Here is a 14,449-nt window from a genome sequence, read left to right on the forward strand (position 1 = left end):
TCATGTTTAACTTTGTGGAATTCCTTCATCATGAGGGTAAAAATAAACTTAACATTTCCATAATAAACATTAAATATTAATTGTGGAATTGATAAGTTTCTTTTTACCCTCTTTTAATGGGGGGGTTTAGCTAATAGCTGAGGGGTTATCTTATCAAGACTTCAAATTACCCGAGCTTTTCTTTTTTGGAATGAAGACGATTACCTTCACCTTAAAATCCATCGCTATTTTCTTCCCCATGTGCATAGGCTCGAATGAAATTCTTATATTCTCCTTTGTTTACTAATTCCAAGCGCTTTCCGACGATCTCCATTGTCTTGTTCGCCCGTAAACCCTTAAGTTCAGCGTTAAATTCATTCATGAGAATGGACACTCCAGTCTAAACATTATGAAAAGCACCTAAAGATTCTGTATCTGTTATCTGTAGTAATTCTGCTCAAAATGCTTTTCACATCTGTTCGCTTTGCCTCCATATTCGATGAGGCTTCACCATTGCAATCCAGATGGCACCGTAGTTTGCTCCGCTTTCATAAGAGTGCCGTATCACGTTTTCATAAGCTGCTTCAACTTTTCCTCGCACAAGGTCACGCCTCACCTATCTACTTTTGGGAATCAATAAAATTGCATTGGGCGTACGTCGGATGGGAGGTTACCCATTTCGGAAGGAACTTCCCACTCTGTGTACGTTGCGTGAAGTAGCCTGATTTTTTCTGATGCTGTGGTGGGCCACCTCCGATCTTTTTCCTTATCCTGTACATTCATCTGTCATCATTGGCTCAGTGATGATATTTGTTATAATACTCATATTTATATACTGAAATCATGAAAATACTATGGATAATAACTCTTCGTTTGCAAGATATCCCTCGTCCAAAAACAGCATCAAAAGCAGCATCACAGGATTATATTTAATAAAGTTATTTTCAGATTCGCTCAAAAAAAAGAGTGATTTTTATCGATTATAGTCGCATTAAGGCATTTAGGTTTCACACGGTTGCCTTCTGATTGAGTATTGCACAAAAATTTGCATTAGGTAGTTTTATATATTTAGCGCATTTTGAGCTTTTTCCTCGGGAACATATTCTGTAAACAGCTATTTTCGGGTCGATTGAGTTAATTAGTGATAATGTTAGGAAATATGAAAAAAACCGCCATCACCGTTAACATCCATGAGCATAAAAACAGAAACATTGGCTAAAACTAAAATTGTATTTGTTCTAATGATGGATTTTATGTATGTATAAATGCTTCTTTGACTATAGCTATTGTTACCGTATATGTTCTGGTGGAATATGAAACTCAATAGGTACCTCACCTGTGTACTATGCCCGACGTATCTCTTCATATCTTTACTAGCATATCACAGTGACGGATACCATCGTGGCGTGGCGGCTTATGTTCTGCATTCTTACGCCGTTCGAGTTTCGATAGGTTTAGATTTTGTAGGTGATAAATTTTCTATCGCTTTTTGCTCCCTTGTTAAGCAGTCAAAACTGCGACAATTTGTAATGTATTTTTTTCAACGAATGACTAAAGGCATGAATTTATAGCCCCTGAAGAGTGTGACACTTTTCCTTATGAATATGCTTATCCAGTCACCAGGCTTCCTGCCACCCTTTCTCTTCTATTTATAATTTTGAAAGAGTTCTCCTGATAGTGCATCAATTCCTAACTGGCAGGTCGAAGGTTTCGTGTCCCCCGGAGGGATAGGGTGGTTTTGGTTATCATTTGTTTTACCCGTAAACACCCACCTCTCCCTGAAAATGTCTCCAGGCATAGCAGAACGATCGCCTTGCCTAAGAACTGCAGTCAACCCCGAGGGGAGTAAGACATTCCATTGCAAATTTTAGGACCAAAGGTTTGACATCTCAGGGAGACCTAGCAAGAAGTTGCCTCTTGAGAATCCAACCATTTAAGGGTTGCCAACTCTATTGCATTTCCCCGGCCTCTATTTTGTTATTACCATGGCTAAAATTTTTGTTTCCTGTAGCTTCACAGGCACTCTCTTTTTAGGAGCTTTCACAACTTATTCTTCCAATTTAGGCATGTAGCCGTAAACTATGCTTCTCCACTGATCTTCCTAAATATCCCATCGGGGGTCTTTTCGGTTGTTAAATTCATGAATTATCGTAACTTTAAGAAAATTAGTTCGCCGACAATATTCATTCCCAACAAATTGCTCAGATTTCGTGACTCAGGAAAGTTCGCATCAGAGCTCCAAACAATTCGCTTGGGTCTCATTTTCTTTGTACTCTTGTTTGGAAAATTCTTGGACAGTTTAGCTTTTATTTTATAGTTTACCTTTCTAAAAGTTTAAGATATCGGGAACAGCATCATCATTATCTCAGCATATAGCAGCTGGGCTGATCTGGCAGATTTATTCCATCTGAAAATTATTCCTCTGAAAAAGCTCATCTATAGTCTTGTAACCTAACTCTCACTTATAGTATAGGCATTTTGTTCCTTTTTCCCTAATCGACATATATCGTATATTTCCAATTTTATTTTTATTATATACATATTAGTAAAAGTCATTTAAAATACCACCTATGCGGTTATATAGTTCTTTACGCTCTTATAATATTCAATGATGTTTTTGAAAGCTAAAATAATAAGAATTTTCTGTGTAAATATGCACTTCCCTAAAAGATTCCAGTTCCTCAATGTTTTAAGATGAGTCACAAAATTTGTAGTAAAATGAAACTGTTGTAAAACAGTGGCAGAAAAAAATGCAACAAAGGAAAGAATCTATTATTAAGACTCATATTATGTCATGTTTTCTTTTAGATGACGTTCCATTTCCATTAGTATCGTAATAAGTTTTCTACCGTGAATCTACATTTGCTTTAACAGTACGGCACGTCACCGCCATGCAGCGGGATTCATATTGCTCTCTATATACATGGACAAAATAATATTTTTATGTATTTTCTACGGAGCGGCTTAGAAAAAAATGCGCCAATGTGAATTGTGACATAATTTCCAGTGAACGTCATTTCTCATCGTTTTCATTTTAATTTATGACAAATTCATTAACTTTCTATTTGCCGCATAATTTGGTGACATATAAAAACATGCCTTTGAAAAACATTGGGGGTATTGAAAAGATTTTCATTAAAATTTGGACAATTCTACTTCCAAAATTATAATATGATAATACAGTATTCTGAAATACGAATATTTAAAAAAATGCTGGTATTGTTAACACATTCCATATAGTTCTGTAATCTAATATTTTCAATGTAATTGTCCATCAATATTCCCGAGAGCTAGAGAAAATTTTGTTATTTAATACATTCCTACGGTATTCAGCAAAACTAGTGGTGGCAATTTTTCCAAGGAGTTAAGTTCAAAACCTTAGAGACGGAAATAGGATTGGAAAATACCCGAAGATTTATGTCATATAACTGCGTTTTTTAATCGTTTACATCCTCGTTCATCGGAAGCCTTATTCCATTTTTGTTATAATTATGCCGGTCTTGATATTAATCACGAATGAACAATTAAAGACATTACCCAATAGGCTCAATTTCTCAACGTAAAATGGACATCGTTTGATCGATTTTGATATTCCCAAAATTGCTTTGGTTTTGACGGTACGAATTTTTACATGAAGTCCTAAATCCATCCGTTAGGGCTAACACCCTCCAATAACTTGCAAAATACTGCTCTTTCCCCATAATGGATTTCTGTACTTAATATAAAAAATTGATATTCTCGCTTCGTCAATTTGCAAACACTTAGGCTATGAAAATATTTGTGATAGCTATAGTTCTTTTCACTCCCCTCTCACCTAAATGTTCCCGGCTGCTGCTTCTACCTTTGTAACGAGAACTCAATTAAAAATAAAGAAAGCAGCCATGAATAAAAATTTTCGCTAAAATTGAAGAGTGTTCACTCGAAAACTCTTCATATCTGTGATCGAGCGTCGGTCTGAAATTCAAATTAAGGTATTTGCATTTTGGACCGAATACTGCTTCACCGAGAACTGCACTTGAGAGATAATTATTCAACGTCAGTAAACTTGATGTTACCATTTAGAAATTACATTTCCAATGCCTAAAGTCTTGAACGAATGACTCCTTACCGTCTCAATATGCACTTTTCATGTTAATTCTCCACAATTGATGTTCCGCAACTCATTCTCTGTGTCTATCGGCATCTTTGGCAGACGCTTGAGGCAAGGGCACGAAGTATTGACTTTTCAAGGGGATATGCCTTCACTCACATTTGGCAGGCCGGCATTAAAGATCAAACATCGATCATAAGTTAGCCAACCACGTCGTCTCAGCCGCCGGCAAAGACTGGTGAATGAGTGTGCCTAGCAATGAACCGTGCTAGTCGACATTTAACCACAGCCAACATCCCGATTTCCAGACTTCTGCACACTTTTTCGGATAAAGGAAAGGATAAAGAGAAGAAAAAGATTTAAAATATTTCGGTTCAACTTACCAACCAATTAGTTGCATCATTCTCAAGGATCAAGTATGCAATGCGATGAGTAAAAGTTTACCTGTGTGAGGATAAGAAAAGAGCCATGGAGGGTGTGGAGGGATGGGGAAGAATTTCTTGGATGCACGATGTTGGTTTAAAGAAAGGTAGCCGTACCATAACTGGTTTTAGGTCCTGGGATAGTAAATTAAGACAGGGGTTTTGTAGGCCACGCCAGAAACGCTGGAAAAGGGCAGGGTTTACATATAGCAATATCATTTAAGACCATCTGGCGAGATTAGTCAAAAAAACTGAACGTTTCAATTTTTTCCAAGAAGAAAAGTTCCAAACCAGGTTGACGGAACCTAGATTTGAAAGACACAACGAAGCATATGCGTGAGATATTTGCGTTAATAGCTGCTAATGTTTTCAGCATAGAGGAAATTGGCTAATGTATTTTTCTGCTTAATTCGACATAAAATAGAGTTATTTGTATTTTATTCTAACGTTTATTGCGAAATTTCTATCATACGGAGAACAAGGAGAGACAGAAAGAGATTATATGAAACAACCGCAACTCCACAGAAGGCTTCCAGTTGGGATGCGAGAGGAGTGAGGGCTGTCGAGCTGCAGCGAGCTATTAGATTGCGCCAACTCGAGCGGCCAGAGTAGTGAAGCACGCAACTGAAGTTCATATAATTAGCTTCGACAAAACCAGACTACTCGCTAAGGTGAAGCCTTGCAGAAGCGGATTATTCTCCAAGTGATATGAATCAAGGAGCACCCTCAGGGCATCGACGGCGACCTAGGTCTGAAAATACGACGTTCTTGTTAGTCAATGATATTATGAACTGTCTGAAGGAAACCTTCCCTTCAAACCGCGCCATAGAATCTGCTGACGTCGGTACGTTCTGATTTTCAATATTTTTGTCCATCATTAAGTTAATAGTCTGGTAACAGATATGCCAGCGAAAACAGTAAAATATTCTCCAAAAACTTAGGGAAAATGGGGACAATCTTGATCAGTTTATATGGAATAGCCTCACATATAATTTCAATTTTTACACTCCATTTAATTCCTAAGCTACCACCGAGATTTAGTGTCCATTTTATTTAATCATCGCTGTCAATATGTGTTTGAGCAAACACTTCACTCGAATATTGTGGCAATTAGTATATTATCATAATAATTTACCACATTTAGAAGGCCCATAATGCTGAGGAAGAGTTAACTCAGTGTAATGTGGAGTGGAGTAACTCACCTATGACTATCATCCCTTTAACGATACCAATTTAAAAAACCATAAACTCAGTAATCCACCCGAAGGTCGGTTTGGTAGGTGATGGTAGGGTTCACCCAGTACTAAGCCCGTCGGCGTGTGAAATTCACACATCAGGGTAGGGGGGCAGTTTCTTTCCCTGTGCCGGTTATGGTTTCCCAGGAAGATCTGGTTCCCGAAAAATCGCGTAGCTTCGGTGGAGCTGCAGGTGCCCAGAGTGCCTTGCCCGGGAATCGATCCCGGGCCTCTCCGGTCAGCAGTCCAACGCTCTACCCCCTGGACTACCGCGACCCACCATATATATATATATATATATATATATATATATATATATATATATATATATATATATATACACACACACAAATAAGACTTCTAAAAGTTATGGAATAAGAATAATTAATAAGATGATTGAAATTTTCGGATTCCAAAAGCTCTTACATTCCCAGAAAACGTTGTTATCTTCGCCCCAATTTGATCCGTGCAGATACACACAGTTCCAGCATTGCTCAGGAAATAACGTAGTGGACTAGCTTTGACTGATTAAAAACAATCTATGATGGAAACTAAATTTATTGATACGAACTGGTAACATAAAACAGATAAATTCACATTTTTACCCAGAGAGGCTTGTCCAGGAATCGACCGCAGATCAGCAGTCCAACGCTCTACTTCTGGACTACCGCGACCCACGACACCAATTAATTATGGCTAAATCTTCTCAGAATTCTGTGTTACTTCCAAAGCATGGCCAATTGCCTCTCAAGGATTATTCAAAGTCAGAACCATGTGATTGTATTTCAGAGGAAGATCTGACGCGGTGTGAAGGAATCCATGTTAATTAGCACGTGCTTCCACAAAGCGTTTATCTTCTCTTCCATTTAGAGAAAATTTTAATTACATCGAAAATCAAACTCTCCGGTAGTTTTTATTATTTGGGTATATTTTATTTGTTACTAAATATACATTTATGAGTACTCTTCTTGCTAAGGTTATAGTTTGGCTAATTACTTCAATACTATTACTCTGATCTGTTTAGTCATTCCATTTTATGACATGGGATTCAATGAGATTCGACATTTCTATTAAATAGTGATTTTAACAAAATTTTTAGGGTGATTTTGTTCGAAAATTTATAATGTAAAATAACTGTTATTTGATCTTGGTGAGAAGATTAATAGTTTATTTTCATACCAGTTTATTGAGGATAAACACATCGTTAAAAATTCAGTTCATAAATGTATTGACATACATGGCCTATCTTATTTCTGGATGAGAACAATAGCCGCTAAATATTCAATATTTTTCTGGCATACTACCTACAATCACTGCTGTAAAATGTATTCGTACTAGGACTCGATTAATGACTGAGTATAGAATATAAATTGATTTTCAACAGCAATTACTCTGAATTATCATTTACTCTTTACCAGAATTTGAATCTGATGAATGGAACATTCCAATTAATATAGCTTTCACCTGACATTAGAATTATTCTCAATCTCCGTCATTAACCCCCTATGCCAAATGATCTACATTTCTCCTATCGTAGAAGGAGTCGAAAGAAAGGAAAAACATGCACAGTTAACCAAATGTATTAGCTCAGATTTGGAATCACTGTTCTATCATAGTTTACGAATTAATATGCACGTTTCTAATAGCCCTAAAATATCCTGTTATGAATCATATTAATAAAAATTCCAGAATGATATACACATGTATTTATGTGTGTATTCATATATAAATATAAATATATATATATATATATATATATATATATATATATATATATATATATATATATATATATATTCAAACACGAAATCCCGCCAAACGGCGGACAAATACTCATTTACATAGAAATAGATACAAGGAAAACGGACGGAACACACATAAAGGACGAACCCAAAAATATTTCCTAGACCGGGACTTGAACTCCGGATATTTCCACTCGTGATCTGCCTAATTCCACCTTCCCCACTTCTCCTGTGCTCGTCCTTTATGTGTGTTCCTATGCCGTTTCCTTACATCTATCTCTATGTAATTGAGTATATATATATATATATATATATACATATATATATATGTATATACACACACATATATATATACTACCTTGATCAAAAATTTCCCGGAATTTATTCAGAAAATTAAAAATACAAGCTTATTCATCTAAATCTATATTGTCCCCTTCAAAGTAATCCCCATCGACTGCAACACACTTATGCCAGCGCTTGATCCAATCCTCGAAACATTTTTTATATTCGGTTTTCGGTATGTCCATCAGTGCTTCCTGCGATTTTTCCATTACTTCCTCTCGGCTGCTAAAACGCGTTCCCCGTAATGGTTTTTTAACTCGATTGAACAGAAAGAAGTCACAGGGAGCCAAATCAGGTGAATTCGGTGGCTGTTGGATGTATTTGTTGCATTTTTCGTCAAAAAATTACGAATAATGATAGCACTGTGCGACGGTGCGTTATCATGGTGCAAAATCCACGAGTTTTCTGCCCACATTTCTGGTCTCTTTCGGCGAATTGCTTCACGCAAACGTCTCATAACGCCCAAATAATACTCTTTGTTTACTGTCTGGCCTTCTGGCAAAAATTCATGATGCACTACACCGTTGTAATCCATGAAAACCGTCAGCATTGCCTTCTTTTTTGACTGAAAACGACGTGGTTTTTTTGGTCTCGGCTCATTTGGTGAACGCCATTCACTTGCCTGATGTCTGGATTGCGTGTCGTACTCATAAACCCACGTCTCGTCTCCAGTAATGATCCTTTTGATGAATGTGGGATCGGATTCAGCCTCGCAAATCATGTCTTTTGCGACGTCAACACGGTCTCTTTTTTGCATGAAATTGAGGTCTTTTGGCACCAACTTTGCTGCTACACGACGGAAACCCAAATCATTAACCGCAATGTCTTGGGCGGATCCATAGGCAATGTTCAAGTCCTCCGCTATTTCTCTGATGGTTAATTTGCGGTTATTGACCAACATTTCTTTTACTTTATCAATTTTTTCACCGACTTTCGATGTCGATGGTCTGCCACTGCGTTCATCATCTTCGATTGACTCACGACCACTTCTGAACCGCTCGTGCCACTGGTAAACGACCGTTTTTTTTAGAGAATCGTTGCCGAAACACTTTTCCAACATTTCCAACGTCCGTGCGCCACTAAATCCGTTTTTTACGCAAAATTTAATACAAGTTCGTTGTTGCAAATTTAAATCCATTTCTGCGATTGTAAAAAATCGCCAACACACACAGAGATAGATGTACTCTTGGCTACGTAACTTTTGCAAATGTCAAGTTATGACACTAAGATTTAAAGGGAATATCAACAACAGATGTACCAATTTAACAAAAAAAACAGAACTCAAATCGGAACGATGGGAGCGCCACACGGTGGTTATTCCGGGAACTTTTTGATCAAGGTAGTATATATATATATATATATATATATATATATATATATATATATTTGGACTTTTATTTTCTCACGCACACACGCATCTCGTCCCGACGAAGAGCACTGAGTTCTTTCTCTGTAACCAATAAACACGTAACAGATCAAATGTCTTTTCTAGGATGTCATCAATCATTTTCAATTTCAAAATATAGCTACTCTGTCACATTAGCGAGTCTGCAATTTTTTAAAGCAAAAAGCCTAAGATGGATTATTTCTACTGATTCACGGTCATGTGACAGTGAAAATTCTGTACGTAAATCACATGGCAGACTTAATTAATCCCTTTTCAGTGTGCAAATCCCTAGAGCGCATTCTCCCGCTGTACATACGAGTCAGAAATATGCCTTTACGTCAAACGACATGCTACGACAGGAAATATTTCCTTTTCTCAATTTCTACTACGACAGGCTCTATTTTCCGATCATAAGTAAGGACACTTTTGTGTTCTGTGCAATGAAACCAAAATGGATATTGCATTAAAAGCAACTTAATTTCGCTGAGCGAAGCCGGATTATCTAGTAGGGTATTGATTTTTAAGATGGTCTTACAGGTTATACCATGAATCCAATTTAATCATAAGAGAAAAATCTGCAAGTGTTACGGCACATCCTTTATACCGTAAGTGGGAATCCATCCTCGGTATCCCAGCTTTTTATATTGGCCAATGCACCACGTCCATCAATACTAAGGATCAACGACCACACAACGATCCTGTAACTCATCCTATCCATCTGCCTTCCTGCCAATTCCCAGACACGCAGCTATCCACGGTGAATATTTTTATTATTGCCACAAACCATCTAATATTTCTTCCATCTCGTCATCCACCACAACAATCCCATTGAAGACTCTTGAATCTTGCTATTCCAATCCTTCCAACCACCCGTATTAAACCTTTTCTTTTAGCTTAACACCTTCCTCTCCTATTCTTTCCACAACCAATCACCAAAAACGAAAGAAGGATGCTTCATCGGATATTGCTTATAGTTCATGGAAAAACGTTTTTAAATTCCTTGGATAATATTGTGATAATTTTACTATGTAACTATATAAAAATTCTTGTTCTTCACCTCGAGATGTGTTGGTAATAAATATATTCGGGTAGCAGCACACACTTAACAGTGTTGATAACTTCTTAAACTTGAAAGGGGTAATTTGGCAAAACAACATTGTTTGTGGGTTTTCACATGCCAACAAATTAATCCTTGCTGCACTTCTCCCTTTTCGTTCATTCCTAGAGTTAACAAAAATTAGGGCCGATAAACATGCTTTCACTTCTCATATCATAAAAGTGGGCACTAACCCGAGGGGGATCTGGTTCGTGCGATGGCTAATGACCTGGCTTCCCGCCCCGGGCCCAGGTTCGAATCCTGATTGTACTCGTATTTTGCAGTAGAATCCCAATCACTACCCGGAGCGCCATGCGGAGAAAACTTTAAGGGAAAACGGCGTCCGTGAGTTGGGACATTAAATTGTGGACCCCTAAGAACTGATACTATCAACTTAAGCTACAGAATTACTTCATACTCAATGCGGTTATTTTGAGTTTGTCCATTTATGTAAACTAATTAATAAACTCATGATGGGTAGGCATAGAAGTTGGCGTAAATCTAGGTGTAGCCAGTAAAATACTGTCAACTTTAATTGCCGAGAAGATCAATTCTTAAGTGTTCTATTTAGGAGAATAGAAGTTCAAAAAGACAATAGGCGGGAGAACCGCGGCGTTGCTACTAAAATTACGGTGACGATGGTTGGCAAGTTTCCCATTGACGGAATGTGCAGTGCTCATTCGATGTCAGCCGTCATCACGATGCTTCAACTAAAGTAGGAACCGGAATTCCCTGTGAATTCCGATGGGAACTAAAGGGACTTGGAGCGGTAATCTGGAGCAATTACCACAACAGAAGACGAAACTTTTCATAGAAAACGATTGGCAAAAAATGTCATCCCTATGTTTCTTAAAAATATGGAAATTGTACGTAGCGTTAAAGTTTATTCAATTTTATATCAACTAGTATAGTTCACAATATGATATGAAATAGCCATGATTTTATTGATTTGTATTCTCTATCAATAGATCTAGGCGAAATCTTTTCTTGCGTCAATTTCGCTAACATTTATTGAGCTTTCCAAATAAAAATTTAGGGAAGTAACAGTGTAGCGCAGAAGGGAGTGGTTAGTCTTTGCTTGTCTGTTTTCTCCGAGTATCTGCCATGTGCAACTCCTCTTCGGATTTGTAGCCCTTTGGGAGACCTCCAGGTTCTCGGAATCAACTAAAATAATTCGCAAAATAATTCAACAAGGTGTATTGATATTTATTACAAGGAATTACAAAATATTTTGCTGATGAATATTTAATCTTTATTGGCTGAAATGGACATAATACAGCATGCTCGTGTAAATGCTTACCCTAATGGCGGAATTATTACTGTAATTGCTGAATACTATTCGTCCCTTTTCAATTTATATGACGGAATCCGTCAGCTTTTATTTTATTGAAAATTAAAGGGGGTGGATAATAAAATTTACCAAAATGTTTTCTCTTTTTCCCGGTCTATCTTCGTAATGCAAATGGGTACTGTGCACGCGCGTCTACACTGAAGCCAAAACCCCTGAAAAATAATAATCCCATTCACCAAAGCATGTTGGTAATATTTTGACAAGCAGATAGAAGGATCCTGTAGGTAAATTAAATCATCCCCGGCTCCTCTTCATATTCTATCCCAAATTCACTTCGCTTTGGGCACAACGTTAAGTTGTTGATGGTGGGGATGAGGGGTTGATGGCTTTTGGCAGCGTCAAAAATTCAATGGGGTACAAACTTTGGGATCTTAGGCGAGGCCTATGGAATGGACGAGTTTGTTTGTACGTGGCGGGACGTGATATATGTCATGGAAATGAATGGTGAGTGGCCATTCGTGATAAAATCTTTTGAGTCAAAATATAACGGTCGTCGTCCATATCACGAATTTATTACTCCTCTATTTGTGCACTTACCATTGGACTCCACATGTTCCTTCTACGTAATTAGGACCAAAATAACGGTATTAATATCTTTGTTATTATATCCTTGACTAATAAAATTGTTAATTTTTTTCCAGCATAGAGGATGGGGTACAGAGCTAGTCCCACAGCATATTGCTCAACTGTACAACAAGCAAATGGCCTTATGGGAACAAGTGTCTCGAAGGAGTTCTCTCTCTGCTCTCTCCTTGGCATCAACTACTCCCAGGTTTGTAACACTAACTAATCCTTATCTGAATAACTAAAATCAGAGATTTTATTTTCAACTAAATAATTAACTTGTGGTGCAAAATTGTGTCCATCAGCAACATTAAATAACAACTTCGCTTTGTTGACTTTATAGCAAAATAAATCTTTCATTTGACTAATTATCAGAAAGAAAGTGCGCGAGTCAAATTATAAGTGCTAGAAATCGCTCAGTTCACTTCAGCATATTTTATTTTACGAAAGTTTATCATCTTGTTGATTAACATTTTAGACGATTTCCTTGAAATTATTTTTCAGAGCGTTTTGACTGTCTATGTTAGTTGTGTATGCATAGAAAATTAGAAAATATGTTCTACGTATATTTGCGTGCGATAGTAAAGGCCATTCGAGTAAATTACTAGCAAGTTTTACGGGGATACTTTTAATTCCTAAACAGCAATTGCAGCCACCACGCTTCTCTTCGAATAAGCAACCACCTCCTAAGTCGTCCTCATATTCTGTCTCTCTCCAGCCTCGCCACATTCCGATAATATTCCTTCTAACTAAATAATCGTTTCTCCCTTGCTAACCTGAAAGTTATTGCCGAGCCTGTAACCATCTTTGGGGTGAGAACGTCTCGTGCGTGAGGCGCTTCCGTATATTTTGCTGCGAAAGTCGTTAGAATCTTCCAATATTTACTTACCCTGTTGGAATCACTATATTGGTTTCTCTTTACTTTGATCCAGTAGACTCCCTTTCCTTCCCCGAAAATCCTTCTTTTTCCTCTATCCGTCGTAACCCCCTTGATGAAAAGGTCGGAAGGGTTTACCGAAACTTTCAATTCGCTACGTGTGTTAGGGGAAAGTTTCTCATCACTTTTCCCGTGTTTCGTTGTGTGCCACCGAGTTTGGTAGCTCAGGGCCTGGACAGCTCAGCGCTCTTTGACCAATAATTTAGGCCTTCTTTCAACGTTTGTGAAAATGATTGAAGAGGTAAACATCTAATACTCTGATGAGATGATAGCATTAAATGTAACTGTTAGCTTCCCGTATGACTTGTCAAGGGGTTTGGGATGTTGTGGTAACAAATAAGAAATGCTGTTATGGTCCCCGTTTATTTCGCGCAGCAAAAACTACTGAAATGCATTTAAGGTAGTTATTGCATTAGACTCTTTGAGAGTCGAGTGAAATAATTAGATGAAAAAGTTCAAAAAAATTTGAGTGGTTGGAGACTGAGAAATGAAACCCGCAGGACATTGAACAGCGGGTGCATTAGTCAAATGTTTATTATAGTGTTAATTATTTCGGAGTAGAATAAAAGTCTGCTCTTTTTAATTAGCCGTGGTTACTTACAGTCGAAAACCGAATCAATATGACGACATCAATAATCGATACTTCATTGACAAACAGGAAATACAATGCATTAATCCTTGGACTTAATTGGTTTCAAGTGGTATGATGTATACAAAAATTTTATTTCCCAACCCGTGTTTCGACCATTCAGTCGTAATCAAGATGCAGGTTCACCATGTGCTGAGCACCCCTCGATTCTGCTGCCAACATTTCTTGCTATATCATCACCCGTATCGGATATGTTATATTGATACCAATATGTTTTCAGTCCTCAAAATGTCTCCTGTGGGTTGCTGCATATGTCACTTGAACCAGAATTGTATGAAGGTCCATATACAGGAATAAAATTTGAACGCTTCAAATAGTCGTGGATCACTAATCTCAGTTATTTTTGCATTTTGCGTGATACATTATAGGTAGAAAAAATAATTAATAAATATCACTGAATGATGGGGTGCCGTTTTATCACAACATGAACCAAGATGAGGGTTGAGGGTGGTTTAGTAAAAATAGACTTTGTGGTTTTCTTTCCATAATGCACCATGAAACAAAAAAATTAAATTGAGTTTTAATTTTTATTTACAAGTGCTGGCGAACATGGATTCATGCCAAACACTGACCCCACCTTTTAAGTTGTTTCATCTATTGAACAAAAAATGAGTCGATTGGATCGAAAAAGCAGATTTACTATGGTGCTGCCTTC

General features: G+C 37.4%; 1 protein-coding gene across 1 annotated transcript in view; it reads left to right on the forward strand.

Moving 5' to 3' along the window:
• LOC139685814 (mediator of DNA damage checkpoint protein 1) overlaps positions 1-14,449 on the forward strand; it is a 222,783-nt gene that overhangs the window by 157,109 nt on the left and 51,225 nt on the right. Inside the window, exon 10 of the mRNA XM_071582932.1 lies at positions 12,286-12,416. Coding sequence (XP_071439033.1) covers positions 12,286-12,416 — 131 coding nt within the window. The remainder of the gene's footprint in view (positions 1-12,285; positions 12,417-14,449) is intronic.

Source organism: Hetaerina americana, unplaced genomic scaffold (genome assembly GCF_022747635.1).
Source record: "Hetaerina americana unplaced genomic scaffold, ioHetAmer1.1.p SCAF_12, whole genome shotgun sequence".
NCBI classification, from domain to species: domain Eukaryota; kingdom Metazoa; phylum Arthropoda; class Insecta; order Odonata; family Calopterygidae; genus Hetaerina; species Hetaerina americana.